The sequence below is a fragment of the Tachypleus tridentatus genome, chromosome 1 (assembly GCF_004210375.1).
Source record: "Tachypleus tridentatus isolate NWPU-2018 chromosome 1, ASM421037v1, whole genome shotgun sequence".
Taxonomy (NCBI): Eukaryota; Metazoa; Arthropoda; class Merostomata; order Xiphosura; family Limulidae; genus Tachypleus; species Tachypleus tridentatus.
The window spans coordinates 6,020,619-6,043,022 of NC_134825.1; the positions used below are offsets into that span (position 1 = coordinate 6,020,619).

General features: G+C 32.4%; 1 protein-coding gene across 1 annotated transcript in view; it reads left to right on the top strand.

Moving 5' to 3' along the window:
• Positions 1-22,404, top strand: part of LOC143258071 (sodium- and chloride-dependent glycine transporter 2-like) — a 53,882-nt gene that overhangs the window by 22,370 nt on the left and 9,108 nt on the right. The window contains exons 8-14 of the mRNA XM_076517119.1: positions 3,467-3,660; positions 4,040-4,172; positions 11,413-11,547; positions 15,917-16,020; positions 20,065-20,302; positions 21,089-21,217; positions 21,672-21,771. Coding sequence (XP_076373234.1) covers positions 3,467-3,660; positions 4,040-4,172; positions 11,413-11,547; positions 15,917-16,020; positions 20,065-20,302; positions 21,089-21,217; positions 21,672-21,771 — 1,033 coding nt within the window. The remainder of the gene's footprint in view (positions 1-3,466; positions 3,661-4,039; positions 4,173-11,412; positions 11,548-15,916; positions 16,021-20,064; positions 20,303-21,088; positions 21,218-21,671; positions 21,772-22,404) is intronic.

The window sequence follows — 22,404 nt, forward strand, 5'->3', positions numbered from 1 at the left end:
GAAATAGTGCTGATAAAGAAATTGTTCGAAATTGAAATACTGCTGCTGGTAATTAAGGATTGTCCCAAGTAAAATACTGCTGATAAACAAGAATTTCCAAGTGAAATGCTGCTGAATAACAATTGTTCTAAGTGAAATAGCTGATTACTGTCAAGTACTACTAGTAAATATGGATTACTTCGTGTTGATAATTAAAGATTATTCAAAGTGCAGGATTCGTAGTAAGTGATAACTATCCACAATGAAGTATTGTTGTTAGGTAAGAACTATAAGTAATGCAGTACAGGTATATAAATGTTATCTGGCGTGAGGAATGGAAAGTAAATCAATAAATATCTCAGAGTTGATCACTGCTTGTATGTAGATATTATAGTGAGTTCTATACTTATAGTAAGTAAGAGCCATTCATGTACTGATTATAAATCTGACCCAAATATAGCACTATGGTTTGTTTGTTATACACAAAGCTGCACTATGTGAATATCAAAACATTCAGACTTACCGTTTGTACTTGAGAGGCAGCACTACTGCTAAGAATAACTATATTTAAACTTTGTTTTATAGCTTATTACATTTGAATGATAAGAAGTAACAGCTTTATCAGAATTACACGATTTTATCAAATAATATCACTTATATAAGTATTTGATTTGTATTTCAAAATACGTAAACGAAACAAAAACAAGCACTATGAAATATTACTGTTACAAACTAATTCTTAAATTGTTTGAATACAGAAGGACAAATCCATGCTGGTACAAGTTGAGGGTATAGCCTGCAGCAGGTTATAAAAAGTTCATCTTCTATTTCACAAAACGATCGTCAGGTTATAAAGAGTTCATCTTCTATTTCACAAAACGATCGTTCTTCTTCAGAACAAAATAGTTTTTGAAACTCGGTATGCTGCTGGGGTATGCGTTATTTTTGTTTAGTTTGTTTTGAATTTCACAACCTATACAAGGGCTATCTGCGGTAGTCGTTTCTAAGTTAATAGTGTAAAACTAGAAGGAAGGCAACTAGTCATCGTCACACACCGCCAACTCTTGGGCTACTCTTTCACTAACGAATAAGCTTAACATGACCAGGTGGTTAAAGCACTCGACTCGTAATGCGAATGTCGCGCGTTCAAGTCCCCGTCATACCAAACTTGTTTGATGCTCGTCCTTTCAGCCGTGGGACCGTTATAATGTTACGTTCAATTCCACTATTCGTTGGTAAAAGCAAAGAGTTGGCGGTGGAATGACTAACTGCCTTCATTCTAGTCTTACACTGCTAAATTAGGGACGGTTAGCGCAAATAGCTTTGTCCAAATTTCAAAACAAACCAACGAATAGTGGGATTGACAGACATTATAACGTCCCCACAGCTGAAAGGGCAATCATATTTGGCGTACGGTACACGAACCCGCGACCTTCTGATGACGAATCCAGCGTCCTAACCATCTGGCTATGTCGGGCCGCGAGTTATTTTTATCCAATCCTTTTTTAGAATGGAATCTTTGGAAAGAAACACATTTTTCTTTAAAAATGTAATTACCAAGCAATAATCTTTCCTTATTGAAAAAAACATACGTTTTACAACGAATTCCCATCCATATTATCTTCATCATTGAGCAGAATTTGAGTAGTTTCAGTGTTGGAATGTTTTGTGTGTATCATTGAGCAGAATTTCACTATTTTCAATGTTGGAATGTTTTCTGTGTTTCACCACAAATTCAATAAACTGAGATTCACCATATTTGTTAATGAATCCACATAACATTTTTACCGATAACCAACTTCCCATTCAATCTTTGAATAAGTTTTCTCAGGAGGATTTTAAAACCAAGAAAACAAACGAATCCTGAACTGAATTCTTTAATAAGAATAAAACTATCCATTAAACTTAAAACCTCTGTTTTTGTTTTATTTTCAACATAATGAAGTTTTTAGTTTTAACAACTTTCTTTGTTATACCTCAGTTAAAATCTAAAATAATGTTCTGTAGATTCGAGTTACACATGTAATAGATGTTTTAACTTGGAGAAGAAAACAAGCTATGTATGTAAAGACAGTAAAGTGTATATTAAGATATATTTCATCTTAATATGTGTAAATATAAACGAGAATAATAATTTAATATATTTTCATTGATATCATGTCATGAACAGTGAAAATTTACTTCAATTTTTGATATATTTAACTAGCTGTAATACAGTGATTATAAAAGGCTGCTTTACTTATAATATGTTCAGACATAAAAAAATGCTTTACTTGTAATACAACCAGTTATAAAATATTTCTTTACTTATAACAGAACCGCTTTACTTTTAACACAGCCAGTTATAAAATGCTGTTTCACTTGCGTGTGTTTGTCTTATATAGCAAAGCTACATCGGACTATCTGCTGAGCCCTCTGGGGAATCAGACCCCTGATTTTAGCGTTATAAATCCAGAGACATACCTCTGTACGCGGGGCGTTTCACTTGACACAGCCAGTTATAAATCACTGTTTACTTTGTACTACAGTCTACTATGAAACATTTTTTTCAGTGAGAAACGACCAGCTTTAAAAAAGTTTCACTTGTTATAAAACATTACTTTGATTGTAGAATACTCCGTTATAGTTTACTGACTCAGTTGTAGTAAAGCAAGCTATTCGATACTTTTTTACACAGAATACAGCTACTTATGAAAACTGTTATACTGAAATGTCAATTAAAACAGTTGAAGTGTCAATAGTTATATGCCCTAAAGAATGAAGCTTGAAGTGCCAGTAGTTGTGTTGTTTAAACAATAGAACTTGATGTAACAGTAGTTATATTATTTAAACAATGAAACTTGAAGTGGCAGTAGTTATATTATTAAACAATGAAACTTGGCAGTAGTTATATTATTTAAACAATGAAACTGGCAGTAGTTATATTATTTAAACAATGAAACTTGAAGTGGCAGTAGTTATATTATTTAAACAATAAAACTTTAAGTGGAAGTTGTTATATAATTTAAATAATGAAACTTGGAGTGGCAGGAATTATATTATTTAAATAATGAAACTGGTCCGGCATGGCCAGGTGGTTAAGACACTCGACTGAGGGTAGCGGGTTAAATCCCGTCACACCAAATATGTAAAAGAGTAGCCCAAGATTTGGCGGTAGATGGTGATGACTTGTTGCCTTTCCTCTAGTCTTACACTGCTAAATTTTGGACGGCTAGCGCTGATAGCCCTCGTGTAGCTTTGCGCGAAATTCAAAACAAATCAAACCAAGCCAATGGAATTTGAGGTCGCAGTAGTTATATGCTTTAAACAATGAAACTTGAAGTGTCAGTAGTTATATGCCTTAAAACAATGAAACTTGAAGTGTCAGTAGTTATATGCCTTAAACAATGAAATTTGAAGTGTCAGTAGTTATATGCCTTAAACAATGAAATTTGAAGCGTCAGTAGTTATATGCTTTAAACAATGAAACTTGAAGTGGTGTCAGTAGTTATATTATTTAAACAATAAGATCCTTTATTTGTATTTAGCATGCTACTCTTATCAAGACGCTGACGAATGTGCCCAACGAAACGGAACTTATTACAATAAAACTTGTGTTGATTACGAAACGTCAGTTTCACTGAATCTGTCAACCATTGTTAAAAATATGGAGAAGAAAACCCCAGCTGATGAGTATTTTCTGTAAGTGTTATTTATTTTTTACCAATGATAAGTTCAGTGTGAGCTTCTGTTCAAACCAAACCAATAAACATATTTGAACACTGAAGACATTCGAAATTGCTTTTTATTTGATATACAAAAAATAACAGTAAACTCCATATTGTATAGTTTACGTAATATGCGAACGTGTTTCTCAAGATTAGGTGTATGATGATCAAAAAATAGAATTGTTGTGGTAAACAAAATATTTCAAGAAAAGTTGGTATTCAGTTCAAAATATATTACTCTACAATGTGGTTGTTCTACAATATATTACAGTATTATTAACTAGTTTTTTTTTCCAATTTTTATTTTAAAATATAATTTGTCTGTCATAGTTTTATATATATTCTCTTTTAAGACATTACGTTCTCGATATATCAAGAGGAATTGAAGATACCGGTGAGGTTAAGTGGTACTTGGTTCTCTGTCTCCTGTTAGCCTGGATTATAGTATTCGGTTGTTTATTTAAGGGAGTGCAGACTTCCGGAAAGGTACGTCACAACATACACTATGATTACACCACTCAGTTGTTTATGTAAGGGTGTACAGACTACGTAGCCTTACTATTGGTTATTGATCACTACTCCAAGATTTGATAAGTCTTTTGTGTAATGTAATCTCGGAAGAGATTTGGTCGGACTTTTTCTTTTTTATGTATTTATTCAGAGTGAAAAAAATTAAATTTAAAATTAATTGATACAATACAATAAAAGCAATAACATGAAACAAACTTCTTTAAAAGAAAAAAAACTAGTTGCAACAAATGATAAGAAAAATAATTACCGAAGATCCATTGTTGATACGCGTTACTTATCACAGCACGTTCTGTATGTGGAGAAAACAAAATGGGGTAACGTATGCACGTTCTGAATGTGGAGAAAACAAAATGGGGTAACGTATGCACGTTCTGAGATATGTACGTATAACTTATCCATCACATAGACATATTTATCATAAATATTATTTTGATATTTCAGTAAAAATGAAACAGTTTTACTAGCGTTGTAAAATTACACTAATAGCTCCAGGCGAGTAAGTAGATTTACTTCACTACAACGTTTCGTTTTTAACTGTGAGACACGATGACATGTAACATTTAATGTACATTCAAATTGGAAAAAAAACATCCAATCAAATAATTCGATTTAGGATACTAGCTCCCTCTGGTTGTAAATATAATTAATTTAGTACAAATATAATAACGATTCTAATATTTTATTAATGATGGATTTTAATTCTTTAACCCTTAATGGTTACATAAACTTTCTTTGTTTAGGTTCTTCTTTATGTTAACATAACATAATGTTTTGGGATAACAAAGGACCTATTAGTCCATCTCGACTCTCTCATACCCTAAATATAAACTAAACTAAAACTACTAAATTTTTAAACAATATTTTATCACTGGTATAATTATCAAGTTTCCTATTAAAATTAGATTTACTGCCTCCACACATCCGAAGACAGCCTTCATTCAAATGCTAACCACCCTGTTAGAAAAGTAAATCTGTCTTTACTAAAGATGACTATCAATATTTATTTGTGTGTCCCCTAGCCCTTCCATTTTCTCTATTAACTGTGAAAAATATATGATGCGTCAACACTGTCATTTCCCTTACAATCTTAAATACCTCAATAACTCTTTTTTTGCAATGTATATAAATCACGTTGAGAGACTTAACCCCCACAGGCACCATTCTAATAACCCTCCACTGAACCTTTTCTACCAATTCAATGTCCTTTCAAAGGTAAGGGACTTAAGACCAAACTAAATACTCCAAATGTTGCTAACTACAGTACTATACAATGAAATTATATACATTTTAAACTTCTTTTCAATATTTCTCAAGGTACAACCTAAAATCCTATTTGCTCTACCTCTAGTGCCAGTACACTGTTTTGATGTGTTAAGAAACAGATTACCAATTTCACCAAGATAGTTTCCTTTCATCACACTGTTAAGATTGCTCCTATCGAAATTACACTTATAATATAAATTATGATAACCCACATGCAATATCTTGTATTTATTATAACCAACATCATCTACCATTTATTTGCCCAACTCACTAAATGGTCCAAGTTCTTTTGTAAAGCAGCAGCATCTTTTTCACAGTTAACAAATTTAAGTAAGTTATTAACCACTTCTTCATCTGTGCCATTGGTGTAAACCAAAAACAGCAAAGGTCCTAAGACTGTATCCTAAAGTACTCCACTTTTAACTTAAATCCCTTTTTACTGAACTCCTGCTTTCTTCCATCCAGTCACTCTTCTATCCTGTTTGCTAAGTTATCCATTACACCTATAAAGATAATTTTTACAAGGCATCTTGCCAAATGTTTTCTGGAAATCCATGAACACCAAATCTACTCTCTTACTCTTGTCTACATAACATTAACGTTTTCAAGAAAGTCAAAAGATTTGTAAGTCAAGATTGTTCCCTGATGGAACCATATTGACTATCCAATAAAATTCAAAACTTTCTTAAATGACTTTAGAAAACACCTTTCATTGGACTTTTTAAAACTTTTCTCACAACTAATGTAAGACTAATGGGCCTCTAACTACTAGGAAAAATTTTATCACATCCCTTGAAAGGAGAGTCACATTCGCTACCTTCCAATCCTGTGGTACCTCCTCAATATTCAAAAAATTACCAAATATAGTAGCAAATAGCTTATATATCCATTCTTTAACACTCTTCAAAACCTTTGAGGAAATGTTATGTGGTCCAGATACCTCATCATTTTTTAAACTTCCCATTTTATTAACAACTCAGAATTAATGTAGTTATTTCACTCGATCTTGTTTCCATCTCTTCAAGATGTGGAATCTACTTATAAGTTCATTAGTAAAATCCAAATTTCATAATTACGACATCTCATAATCATCAGATACGAGCCTTCTTTTATCATCCCTTAAGGATCCTACTTAAATCCTAACATTAAAAAACCCTTACTGTTAATTTTTACACTTTCAGTCAGCTTTTTTTTTTCACAAATCCTTTTTGACGTCATAATTTCCTGTTTCCCGATTGTCTTGTCTTCTACAATATTCCTATTATACCAGTCAACTTCAGTTGGTACAATTACCATACCTTCTTGATCTTCTACAATATTCCTGTTATACCAGTCAACTTCAGTTGGTACAATTACGATACCTTCTTGATCTTCTACAATATTCCTGTTATACCAGTCAACTTCAGTTGGTACAATTACCATACCTTCTTGATCTTCTACAATATTCCTGTTATACCAGTCAACTTCAGTTGGTACAATTACCATACCTTCTTGATCTTCCACAATATTCCTGTTATACCAGTCAACTTCAGTTGGTACAATTACGATACCTTCTTGATCTTCTACAATATTCCTGTTATACCAGTCAACTTCAGTTGGTACAATTACGATACCATTATTTAATGTTATTTCTCATACTCTTTGTGAACCAACCTGTATTTTTACTTGCAGCTACTTTTTGCTTTCTATGAATAATATGTTTATCTTAAATATTAAAATAATATATTTAATAATAATACTTTCTCTCGCATCCTTTCAGAATTTCATTTTTGAAAATTACCACTAAAATACCTATTCCTAATGCAAAACAAAACATTGAACATAACAGAGCAACGATTATGTGTCTAAGAATGGCTAATATGGCTGTCAACAAAGGCTAACCTGAAGATGACCTATGGAGGTCAAAATGTAAGATAGTCCTTACATATCAACGTTAGCAGCATTTAACCCTAGCCACCTATTTATAACTTCATTCCCATAGTTAATTCTAGGCAGCATCTCTGAAACAATTAAGTCATGAACTTTTTCTTTAAATTCCTTTATCAACCCTTTTACTTATTAATTAGCTCCTCTGGCCTACCTTTCCATACATCATTAGCTTCTGCATACGTAACAAAAACTGCATCTCTGCGAGCCTTTTATTATATATCTTGCTCTGTCGGTTATATCCTCCACCTGCACCCCTGGGTGGTATAATCTAACTGTTTGGGACAAACTTATCCTTGGTACCCCAGAGACAAGCCTACCCTTGTTACCTCAGAGACAAGCCTATCTTTGTTACCCCAGAGACTAGCCTAAACTTGTTACCCCAGAGTCCAGCCCATCCTTGTTACCTCAGAGACTAGCCTATCCTTGTTACCTCAGAGACAAGCGTATCCTTGTTACCCCAGAGACAAGCCTATCCTTGTTACCCCAGAGACAAGCCTATCCTTGTTACCCCAGAGACTAGCCCATCCTTGTTACCCCAGAGACAAGCTTCCATCTGAGCAGCATTTACCCCAGAGAAGAGCCTATCCTTGTTACCCCAGAGACAAGCCTATCCTTGTTACCCCAGAGACTAGCCCATCCTTGTTACCTCAGAAACAAGCGTATCCTTGTTACCCCAGAGACTAGCCTATCCTTGTTACCCCAGAGACAAGCCTATCCTTGTTACCCCAGAGACTACTCTATCCTTGTTACCCCAGAGACAAGCCTATCCTTGTTACTCCAGTCTAGCCTATCCTTGTTACCCCAGAGACAAACACATCCTTGTTACCCAGAGACTACTCTATCCTTGTTACCCCAGAGACAAGCCTATCTTTGTTACCCAAGAGACTAGCCTATCCTTATTACCCCAGAGACAAGGCTATCCTTGTTACCCAAGAGACTAGCCTATCCTTACCCCAGAGACAAGCCTATCCTTGTTACCCAAGAGACTAGCCCATCCTTGTTACCTCAAGAGACAAGCGTATCCTTGTTACCCCAGAGACAAGCCTATCCTTGTTACCCCAGAGACAAGCCTATCCTTGTTACCCCAGAGACTAGCCCATCCTTGTTACCTCAGAGACAAGCCTATCCTTGTTACCCCAGAGACTAGCCTATCTTTGTTACCCCAGAGACAAGCCTATTCATGTTACCCCAGAGACAAGCCTATTCTTGTTACCCATCATCCACATTCTCATCTGTCCTTTTTTTCTCCTTCCTTTCAATAGTTTCTCGTCTGCAGAAGCCAAGTGCTGACATCTGTTGTTCAACAGAATATGATCATTATAACTAAATCTACTTTCTTAAACCTTAATAACTAGCCTTTCTAATTCACTTAATCTCATTATATTTCTAACATGTAGAAGCTGAAGTTCCTTTTGAAATCCTGCTACATTCTACACTTCTCTTTATATGTTACCTCTAATTTAATTACGACAGTTTCAAACTCTACGTATAAATTGCACATCTTCACTTCTGATTTCCTTAAAAGAACATGAACAGGGTTCGAATCACCGTCCCAACAAACATCCTCTCGTTTTCAGTTATTGGAGGCGTTATTATGCTGAGATAAATACCATTATTCTTTAGTAAAAAAGTAACCAAAGAGATGGAAGTGGGTAGTGATGACTAGCTGGGTAGTCATGGGTTTTAATTCGGAGCTTAAGACTGGTATGTTATTTCAAGGTTTGGTTCAAATTTTGCGCAAAATAACAACAGGGCTATCTGCGCAAAATTTTAATCAAACCTTAACATAACATACCAGTCCTGAAATCCGAAGTAAAGCCTACACATCATATCCATCACACCTATCAAACTATAAACGTTTAATTTCTACACTGAATACCAGTAGCATATTGTCAACACTGTTAGCATTAAGCCAAACATTTGAGAACCTATGACATTAGTGTTTATCACTACTTTGTGCTCATATTAAAGTAAAATAATTAATTTTTAATTATATAAAACTTAGAAATTAAAGTAGTAGTGATTAGTCTTTACTTGATATGTACATAGTAACAATACAACGTGTATATCGTGATTTATAATGTATCTATAACTACGTGCTTAATTTAAACTAATTGATCTAAATTCAAAAACACATTAATCCATAAAACAAGAGATGTCAATATACTAATCATTTGATTGTATTTGTTTAATAAAACACCGTATTTAATCTGTATCACAATTTACCTGTAACTTGAATTTCAACTAAGCCTAGAACACCGTCGCACGTACTAAGCCTAATTTAACTTTCTAGTACAATTTACACCATAAAACTCTAATTTAAAACTTCGGCCTTTTTTCTTTATTTATCAATCTTACTAAATTGGTTATTCTTTAGTTATGAACCCAAATTACTATAAGTGATAATATTAATATCATATAATTTCAAAAAATTTGTAAGAGCTTAGCTTTCCAACCTTTTCTCTCTTCCACAGCGTTCTCTGTTCCGAACTTTAATATTTTTGAAGTTCATTTCCTGTTGTTACATTTATCTGAATTTTCTAGACCCGTTTCTCGTATTTAGAAATAAAGCGCATGGTAAAAATTTAACACACACACAAATTAAACGTAAAAACTAAAATACTGGCTAAACCTGCGACTAACATTAAAAGTTGTTTATGGAAGCTATATAACAAAGAAAAACATGACAATCCATGGTATATAAAATATAATATTTAGACTGAAAAAAGCTTCTACAGGCGAAACATACAGCAAAATAACGACCAGATATAACAAACATGGAAACTTAAAGAGGCGAACCTAAAGTAACGTAATACTAAAAAACAGCATGAAATAAACTTATAAAATATTAAGTTACTAAATATAGGGAAAACCCAAGTAATAAAAAAAATAAAACTTAACATTAATAAACTATTAGAAGTGTTATTGTATTTCTATTAAGTTAAATAAAACTAGGAGGTTGTTTGTTGCTAAGCGCAAAACTACACAATGGGCTGTCTGTGCTGTGCCTACCACGGGTATAGAAACATGGTTTCTAGCACTATAAGACTACAGACGTATCACCGTGCCACTAGGGGGCAAGACCAGATGGCAATTAGTATCAGGAACAAATTATTTGATTAGATTGTTTGTCTTGAATTTCGCACAAAGCTGCACGAGGGCTGTTTGGGCTAGCCGTCCCTAGTTTAGCAGTGTAAGACTAGAGGGAAGGCAGCTAGCTAGTCATCACCACTTACTGCCAACTCTTGGGCTACTCTTTTACCAATGAATAGTGGGATTGACTGTAACATTATAACACCTCTACTGCTTAAAGGGCGAGCATGTTTGGTGTGACATGGAATCTAACCCTTAGATTACGAGTCGAGTGCTTTAACCACCTGGCTATGCCGGGCCTGTTTGATTGGATGTATTTGATATTTGGATGTAGTGTAGTTTAAACAAACGTCATACATAATCATATCTCACTATTAGAGTTGAAATATTACACATAAATAAATCTATTATCCCACAAATAGCTTTTCACTACTTCATAAATTTAAATGCACAAAATCGACCATAGAACGCTTCTAGCGTTGTAAAATTATGTTTTATATAAATGGATCATTATTCTGAGTATTCATCATAGCTTTTTCTAGGCAGATTTGAATAACGAATGTAAACATAACGTGTAGATGTTTTCTTATAGCAAAACTACATTGGACTATTTGCTGAGTCCACCGAAATATAATTTAAAACAATGGCAGAGCGTAGTGTAGTGTCTGTTGCATTAGAAGAGTCCAGGGTTCGAGATGTGGGGCTAGCGAGCAGTCTCTCTTCCTTCAGCTGTGAATACATTGTAAAAATGTAATCACTATATCGTTTTGCATTCCTTCACAGTACTTTATTTATTTAATTACAAAGAAATATTTGGTGACAATGTTCTTTGTTTGTGATGAAATACCAGGTTTAAAGAGTTTGTGAGTGAGTTAATGTGTTGTTCCGCTTGTCTTTTTTCCCCATTAAGGTGGTATACTTTACCGCGCTGTTTCCTTATTTGGTTTTGGTGATAATGTTCTTCCGAGGAGTCACCCTTCCAGGTGCTAAAGAGGGGATTCTGTGGTATATAACACCCGACTGGAGCCGATTAGCCAAGGCTCAGGTACTGTACCCTATATATATTAATGTAAGTACTTGAAGTACAAAGGGTGAGATATATAATACATATATATCATGTTTGTAATCTACTATAAGTACACAGGGTGAGATATAATAATACTATACTATGTTTGTAATCTACTATAAGTACACAGGGTGAGATATAATAATACTGTATTATGTTTGTAATCTACTATAAGTACATAGAGAGATATATAATAATACATGTATTATGTTTGTAATCTACTATAAGTACACAGGGTGAGATATGATATTACACATGTTTGTAATCTGCTATAAGTACACACAGTGAGATATAATAATACTGTATTATGTTTTGTAATCTACTATAAGTACATAGAGAGATATATAATAATACATGTATTATGTTTGTAATCTACTGTAAGCTACACAGGGTGAGATATAATATTACACATGTTTGTAATCTGCTATAAGTACACACAGTGAGATATAATAATACTGTATTATGTTTGTAATCTACTATAAGTACATAGAGAGATATATAATAATACATGTATTATGTTTGTAATCTACTGTAAGTACACAGGGTGAGATATGATATTACACATGTTTGTAATCTGCTATAAGTACACACAGTGAGATATAATAATACTGTATTATGTTTGTAATCTACTATAAGTACATAGAGATATATAATAATACATGTATTATGTTTGTAATCTACTGTAAGTACACAGGGTGAGATATAATATTACACATGTTTGTAATCTGCTATAAGCAACACACAGTGAGATATAATAATACTGTATTATGTTTGTAATCTACTATAAGTACATAGAGAGATATATAATAATACATGTATTATGTTTGTAATCTACTGTAAGTACACAGGGTGAGATATAATATTACACATGTTTGTAATCTGCTATAAGTACACACAGTGAGATATAATAATACTATACTATGTTTGTAATCTACTATAAGTTCACAGGGTGAGATATAATAATACTGTATTATGTTTGTAATCTACTATAAGTACATAGAGATAGATATAATAATACATGAATTATGTTTGTAATCTAATGTAAGTACACAGGGTGAGATATATTATATTAAACATGTTTGTAATCTGCTATAAGTACACACAGTGAGATATAATAATACTGTATTATGTTTGTAATCTACTTTAATTACATAGGGTAAGATATAATGATACATATATATAATGTTTGTAATATTGTATTAGTACACAGGGTGAGATATAATAATACTGTATTACATTTATGTTTATCATATCCCTAAAAACAGATATATTATTTAAAATACATGGTACCTATAATGGTCATATCTAGACACGAGAGATAAAAAGTCATCCGGAATAAATTAGCTGTCGATGACATAACAGAAGTATTCTACTGTCTTAATCAATCCAGACAACATGGGATATTATTACAGGCATTATGTATATTCTGTTTGATCTGTTTATTGTTTAGAAACCTCTTGGTTAATGTATACAACACATTATCTGAAGCATCATTACAAGTTCCTTCATTACGAAGAGATTTCAGTTAGTATCATAAATACTGAAACACAGTGTTATAAATCTTAACTCCTACATGAAAGTAAATGTCACACTCAACTTGTGACATACTTCATGTATTTGACAACCAACGTGTACATTAACATTTTACTTAATCCAAATTATACTATACAACTGAAATATTATATCTTAAAACAGGTACATTGTATTCTAGACACCTATATTGTAACTTTGACACACAGGATCATGGTCCAAATACATTGCATTAATTATATGTGATACGAGTTCTGATTCTGAAACAACAGATGTTGCACTATGCGTCTAACACTGAAAGTTGTACAGCCAATAAATTGTATTCTGCGTAATGAGTTACACACCTAACACAAGGTATTCTACATAAAACTAAGACTGATGATGTGTTACACAACTCAGAGTATGCGATAATGTTTGTTTTAAGAGTCGATATATCACAACAGTTCATCCAAACTTCACATAAAGATGTAGTCTACATCGTGATATCCTCAATCTCTTGCATAACATACTTTGCATATAAATTATATTCTATATTTTATGTACAATAGTGTATATCATATAAATGACACTTGTCGTTGGAATAACAACATTTTACATCTAAAACGTAACATTCTACGAGACACATTCGTTATTGTGTAGACGTTACATGATGTAGGTCCTCTTGCACATTACAATAATATTTTAACATAAGATGTGCATTCTAAAGTTGCTACATTTTACGGCTAACATAAGAGTGTTCATCAAACCTAATTACGTGACTCACGACACTGAACATATGATACATAATGTATTCTACATCTCAAGCTTTACGTATTCGATATCTGTAACTTGAGTTGTTCTATCTCTGAAGGTTGATATATTCTACACCTAACCCATAACATCCTTCGTGTAAGAACAAGGTAATCTATGTATTAAGTACGTTATATCTCAAACATAAATTCTAAATAGTTGGAACACAAATTCCAAACTTAATAAATAACACTGAATATTTTATTCGCATTATTTTTACGTTTAAGTTTATTAAGTTATTATTAAGTTTATAATATATTTCATCAAACTTAATATATTCTAACTTTGCACAATAAGTCAATGTCTTATATGTTAATCTAATGATCGATATTTAACATATTAACATTAACCTATGGCACAAAATCTAAAACATGATCTACATCTAATAGATGATATTTGAAGACATGATCTACATCTAATAGATGAAATTGAAAACATGATCTATATCGGAAGAAGATACTATTCATTTGATAATCTGTATACCCAGAAAATATTTATAAACATTTTAAACATAATTTTGATATATTGTGCTTGATTTTAAATTCGATATTTTACTTGTGATGATATTTTACTATTGTATATTTAGCTTTTGATATTCTACGTAAGACAAATGAGGGTTTATATACACACAAAAGTACATGTGAAAGTATAACAGTAAATATATATATATATATATCTGATAACATGTTTAAATCTGGTAAATTATGACGGCATTACACTTCTTATAAGTGTCTACTATTAACTTTCGAACCTACTTACTAAGAGCGAAACTAAGAATAAACCTAATAATTTGTATTGCAAGTTAAAATACAGTTTCCTTATGTTCTTACTTATAAAGATTATAATTCATTGTTTTAAAAAAATAAATATCCTATGTTAGAACGAGATATTTTATACGTATATTGGTACATCTACCACGCAGTAATTTCTTGAACTCATTTTATAAGAACGACATTTAATATTTCGTCCAGAGCAGTGTATATGGATGACATATTATTATATGTATTGTGTATAACACGCACTTGGAAGAAATGATACTTCATTCACGATGTTCGATACTTAACAAAACGTTTTTGCTACTTTATTTTTTCATAATTGTCAGATAGAAGGTTATTTTATCTAGGTGCTTCATATTATGTGTTTTATAAATGTCACTTAATATTATATAAAGACGTAAGTGCGCAGAAGTCTGGACTTTTTATTTAATCTCACCTAACTTAAGTTTTATTAACTATCTCATTATGATGAGCTTAGGCTGCTCTGTTTAGAAATAAAATTTTTTGAACGTGTTTGTTGAGGTCATAAAAGATAAGTCTATTAAGTTTCCATTGTTTTAGAATTTTACGCAATACATTAATTGACTGTAATGTAAGGATTTTGACCACAGCTTTGCTCAGTAATGGATCTTTATTATATGATCGTGTTTGGGAATGCTGAAACGCTGTAAAATGAGCTTGCAGAATTTAGGTATAAAATTAATAATGTTAAAATAGACCTTTATCTCTAAACTAAACTGTTACAGTAACATTTTATCTTCTAAACAAACAACACTACAAAAATCCTTTATCTCCAAAGCTAACAACTTATGTTCTAACGTAACAATATCACAACACTTTATCCACTAAAGTACCATTGTTAGTTTATTATTATAGAATTTAGGTTTAGTAGATAAATTGTTATTATAGAATTTAGGTTTAGTAGATAAATTGTTATTACAATGTTATAATAACATTTTACCCAGTAGTACATAGTACACAGAATAATTTAAAAAGAAACAAGAACATAATGTTCAACTTTTAGAGTAATTTATGTCGCACATTTACATGCATGTAACAGTTTTGTGTTTAGTGATTTTTTTCTTTATATCGATATTAAGCATCTTGTATTCCATATATATAAATGTATAAGTGTAAGTTCTGCATTTTAGTTGTATTTGGATTTTTTTCTTTAAAAATGCAGTAAGTGAAAGAAAACGAATTGTAAGACGTTGTGTTATTGTGTTATAAAAGAATGATTCTAACACATAAAGGTTTGGGGTGACGCTGCTGTTCAGATCTTCTTTGCTCTTAGTCCAGCATGGGGTGGTCTCATAACGTTGTCTTCCTACAATCCCTTCTACAACAACTGTTACAAGTAAGTGTTATATTTGTATGGTCTCATAACGTTGTCTTCCTACAACCCCTTCTACAACAACTGTTACAAGTAAGTGTTATATTTGTATGGTCATAACGTTGTCTTCCTACAACCCCTTTTACAACAACTGTTTACAACAACTGTTACAACTCCTTCTACAACAACTGTACGAGTAGTGTTATATTTGTATGGTCATAACGTTGTCTTCTTACAACCCCTTCTACAACAACTGTTACGAGTAAGTGTTATATTTGTATGGTCATAACGTTGTCTTCTTACAACCCCTTCTACAACAACTGTTACAAGTAAGTGTTATATTTGTATGGTCATAACGTTGTCTTCTACAACAACTGTTACAAGTAAGTGTTATATTTGTATTACAACCTCTTCTACAACAACTGTTTATAGTAAGTGTTATACTGTTACAAGTTGTATAACGTTGTCTTCTTACAAACCCTTCTACAACAACTGTTACAAGTAAGTGTTATATTTGTATGGTCATAACGTTGTCTTCCTACAACCCCTTCTAAAACAACTGTTACAAGTAAGTGTTATATTTGTATAGTCATAACATTGTCTTCCTACAACCCCTTCTACAACAACTGTTACAAGTAAGTGTTATATTTGTATGGTCATAACGTTGTCTTCCTACAACCTCTTCTACAAGAACTGTTAAAAGTAAGTGTTGTATTTGTATGGTCTCAAAACGTTGTCTTCCTACAACCCCTTCTACAACAACTGTTACAAGTAAGTGTTATATATGTTTAACGTTACGCGTGCTTTTTTCATATAAAATTGATACGCCATTAAATTATCTTATTATGACGACAAAAGTAAAATCAATTATAATAAGGACTGTGGTTAACCTTTAACCTTCTGGCTGAACAATCAGTTTTAGAACATTTCTCATGTTAATGTACTTTTCTTTTTCCTAACATCCACCGATGAAACTGTATCTGGATATACCTATAGAACTATAATTCAATTCATCAGTGCAGGCTTACCACAGATGTCTAGCTACATCTAGTTATAATGAAGATTACCTATATCTGAAAAGATGTTTGCTCGCCTGTATTCTATGTCTATCAGTTTAGTTTCTTACCTTTATGGAAACAATAATTTGCCTAAATGTGACAATGGAACTGCTTACTTACATTAAGCCACTTAGTTTCTTACCTTTATGTAAGCAAACAAAGGAGCTACATACTTACTTCTAACAATGCAACTACTTAATTATATCAAAGTATTTATTTTCTTACCTTCCTGTAAGCAAACAAAGAAGCTACATACTTACTTCTAACAATGCAACTACTTAATTATATCAAAGTATTTAGTTTCTTACCTTCCTGCAAGCAAACAAAGGAGCTACATACTTACTTGTAACAATGAAACCAATTAATTGCATTAAACCATTTACTTTCTCATCTTCAGTTAATCACATGTATCCAACAATGATTACATACATAGAACAGTTTAGGTTCTTACTTCTATTTAAACGAACAATTCAACTGCATACCCACATTAAACAGTTTTTTCTATATTTTAATCAGAAGAATTCTAGAATGAAAATGGAGTAAATTACTTTTATTTTACATTAACTTCAGATTACGTTGCTTTTATAACTACTATTGTGTGGTTTTTTTGACTTTGTAGGATGGAGAACTGCAAGCCGTTTATAGCAGTTCATGAAATAATAACTATATTAAACAATTAAAGAATATTTCAAATCCACAATATGCCAAGGCTATTAAACTATTATAAAAACAATGTCAAATCCTTTCTTAGTTGATTTGTAAATAAATAAGACATTTTATGACTAGCAGCAATTAATATGAAGATACCTGTATGTGAAATGTTTTGGTTAAAGTAAATTAATTTATGGCACACTCTTTTCTTTTAATTAATTATATTTTTGTGCGCCACCAATACCAAGCGTGGAGCTCACGTATATCCGATTTATCAGCTGACTCTGAAATTGGATTTTAAAGTTAGAATTAGAATAAACCAATCTGTGAGACCTTGGGTTTGACCAGTCACATCATGATTTGACCTCCCTCTGGAATCTAAGACTGTAATGAGATCTCAAACTCAAAAGATGACGGTGCTATGAGCTAAAAAATTGGTAATTGGGAAAAACAATAGCAACAAACAAACTCAGAGCCGACCTCTATGAGCCGATATGCCGCGGATGATGATTGCCAAGTATAATAATATTCTAAACATAAATTAATCTTATGAAGTTAGATTTATTATGCAACTAACAATGGATTACAACTAATATGAACTGTCAGTTAGTACAACTAACCGTTATACACAATACTGCATTGCCTTCAACATGAGCTATCAATTAGTAAATCCTACCATTACAATTAACAACATACGGACTATCACGTAGTAAATCCTGCTCTTACAAACAATGCTGTGTTATCATTATTGTGAAACAACACTTAATAAGTGCTATTATTACAAAGGTATTACTATGAATGTAAGCTGTCATTTACTAAGTACTATCTTTACAAATAATAAGATATTATTACTATTAGTATGTACTATCAGTTAAGAAAATCTCCGGTTAAAATATATCTTTCTTCCTTTAGCCAATGATAACAGCAAGTTCACTAATGCTTGGCATGTAATTCATTGTATGGTGTTTATAGTAGGTTAAACAGCACTTAGAATATAATGTTATTTTATAAATTATTTCCCTTTTTAATACATATATTTATATAAGATTATCACTAAACCCAACTGTATATTAGAATTACTGTTATATTGGGAAGAAATTATCGAAACAGTTAAGTGGAGACATTTGTGGCTAAATATGTGATTAGTTTGGTGTGAGACACAAACACAGAACAGCTGCTTTTCAACTGGAAACTTTATAAAAGAAAGCTACAGAGAAGTAGCAGAAGAAACAAGACCAATAAGATAAAGAACTTCAATTTCAATTCAAATAACTGATAGAAAAAAGTTGAACAGTGCAAAAAGATCGCCATGTTAGGCTAACGTCTTTAGAGATCACCATGTTAGGCTAACTTCTTTAGAGATCACCATGTTAGGCTAACTTCTTTAGCGATCACCATGTTAGGCTAGCTAACTTCTCTGGATGACAGTGACAAATCGCATCACAATATAAAAATAATAGAATATTACGTGACTTAAGCACCATTACATTAGAATGAAAATTTACAAATGCTGAACTACATGGAATGAAAATAAAGACAAACCACTAGAGTTGACCTCAAAACACAACCCGTTTGTACTGAAGGCTGATTGAAGGTGTTTCTTACAGATGAATCATAGTTTGAAAATTTTGAGCGATGATAAATGAGTGAGAGATTAACAGCAGATTACAGAAAACCTTTAGTTAACTGTGGTAAGGTTATGATTTCAAGTTTGAGTCGTTATGTGATTGGAGACTTGCCTAAAGCTAGCTATATCTCAGCCAAAGGGGCGAATCACACCGTATTATAAAACTAACTCATAAATTAATGAAACCTACCATTGTTGAAGCTTGAGCCATTGTAACTATAGATGCAGCATATCCATAACGTAACGTATTGAATTAAAAAAGGTAAAGGTTAATACGCAAATTGTAGCTACGTGCCACAAAATGTGTTCAATCCATTGTCTGATTGGTCTTATCGCTTCCTGAGGTGCTGACAACCTTGGGTAATATTAAGCTTGTGTGCAAATACTGTTATAAGACATAAACGAACATATGCTTCAAGTAACAAAATTTCTTTTGTAACCGATCGCTTTAAAAGTTTATTGGAACTGTGAAGAAAACAAAAAGTAAAATATACACTGGAACGTTGTGTAGACTATTGTTATAATAATAAACAATAGGTTATTGACCAACTCAACAAATCAGTTTCAAAACAAATTAACGCAATTATTAAATCAAAACGAGAGAAACATGACGTAATATGTGTTACATGTGTTCCCAGGCTTTTGTTGTTCACATTTCTTATGTAACTCTTTAACGTGTCCATTTGTGTGTCCTAACTAACTGATTATATCTAATAAACTTATGTGTTTCAGAGATGCTCTCATCGTGTCCATCAGTAACATAATGACCAGTATATTTGCGGGATTTGTTATATTCTCCGTAATTGGCTACCTAGCTCACGAACTGAACGTGCACGTGGAGCACGTGGTAGATCAGGGAGCTGGTTTAGCATTCATCGTGTATCCCGAAGTCGTCGCCAGATTACCAATTTCTCCTTTATGGGCGTTCCTGCTTTTTATCATGCTCTTAACTTTAGGGCTGGACAGTCAGGTGAGCAGAATGTGTATTTAAATAAGCACAATCTCAGCACATTTCACAAGAAAATGTGTATATAAACAACCACCATCTTTGTACATTCTGCAATCTTATAGCAGAATTATATTAATTATGTTTTGGATGCACACGATGAATAAGTGACAATATTTTAAAATGCTGAGATTCTATAAATAAAATAATTCTGACAACTGACTTACATCTTCAGTACTTATAACACAAAACTTAGGTTATAGAATAGATTAAAGAAAACAATAAACAATGTAACGAATAAAACTTAATAAGTTTTGATTCTTTCTCAGCTTTAAAACTCTGGAAATATTTTGTTCAGAATATTTTGTTAATATATAAATAAGAAAATTTTATTCATGTTGTTTGATGAAGGCTTGTCCAATTAACAAGTGATGTATTTGTTTCATTTTCAGTTTGCATTGCTGGAGTGTGTACAACAGGTATTCTGTAACAAGTGATGTATTTGTTTCATTTTCAGTTTGCATTGCTGGAGTGTGTTAACAACAGGTATTCTGTAACAAGTGATGTATTTGTTTTATTTTCAGTTTGCATTGCTGGAGTGTGTGTAACAACAAGTATTCTGTAACAAGTGATGTATTTGTTTTATTTTCAGTTTGCATTGCTGGAGTGTGTAACAACAAGTATTCTGTAACAAGTTTGCATTGCTGGATGTATTCTGTAACAATGTATTTGTTTTATTTTCAGTTTGCATTGCTGGAGTGTGTAACAACAAGTATTCTGTAACAAGTGATGTATTTGTTTTATTTTCAGTTTGCATTGCTGGAGTGTGTTACAACAGGTATTCTGGACTGCTTTCCTGTTCTTAGAGGGAAGAAAACAATAGTGGTTCTGATAGTTTCAACATTTGGCTTCTGTGGAGGAATTATATTTACAACAAGAGTGTGTATTGTATTTGAAATGTTATTGGTATTCTCAGCGAACAAGGTACTAAAGGTTTCAAATGTTATTGGTGTTCTCAGTGAACAAGGTACTGAAGGTTTCAAATGTTATTGTTTTTTTTAATGAACAAGGTACTAAAGGTTTCAAATGTTATTGTTTTTTTAATGATCAAGATACTAAACGTTTCAAATGTTATTGTTTTTTAATGATCAAGGTACTAAAGGTTTCAAATATTATTGGTGTTTTTAATGATCAAGGTACTAAAGGTTTCAAATATTATTGTTTTTTAATGATCAAGGTACTAAAGGTTTCAAATATTATTGGTGTTTTTAATGATCAAGGTGCTAAAGGTTTCAAATGTTATTATCTCTTACTCTACAACATTTACCTTATTTTAGTTGTTTTATATAGTTTAAAAATTACAAAACTGTGACTTTTTCTGCACGTGTTTCAGAGTGGTATGTACTGGCTGGAACTATTTGACAAGTATGCTGCGAATTTCTCTGTTCTACTCATCGCTATATTTGAATGTCTTCTGATATCCTGGAATTACGGTAAGGCATTTTGACAAGTGATATCTCACTATGAGATATCACAGTCATGTTATGTTAATCTGAGATTATAGTAAAGTATACAATGAACATATTAACCATGTCATGCTTCACTACTTCGATATCATTCAACCCTTCTATAGGGAGAAAAAAAGCCTTTATCAGAAAGTAACGTCAAGTGACTCTTAGTTTACGTTTCAGCTTGATTATTTCTACTTTGGATGAGCTTCGATCGAAAACCTTTATCAGAATCTGAGAAACTTTAAACCTGTCTAATATAAGATTGGAGCTTTGCCCACATTATAAACCTGTCTGAGATAAAACTAAAACATTGGTCACATTATAAACCTGTCAGATAAAAGTGAAACATTGACCACAATTTAAACCTCTCTGAGATAACATTGGAACACTGACCTCATTGGGCCTAGCATGGTCAGGTAGTTAAGGCGCTCGACTCGTAATCCGAGGGTCCCATTTTTGAATCCTCGTCACACAAAACATGCTCGCCCTTTCAGCCGTGAGGGCGTTATAAGAGGCGGTTAATCCCACTATTCGTTGGTAAAAAGAGTAGCCCAATAGTTGGCGGTGAGTGGTGATGACTAGCTGCCCACCCTCTAGGTTTACACTGCTAAATTA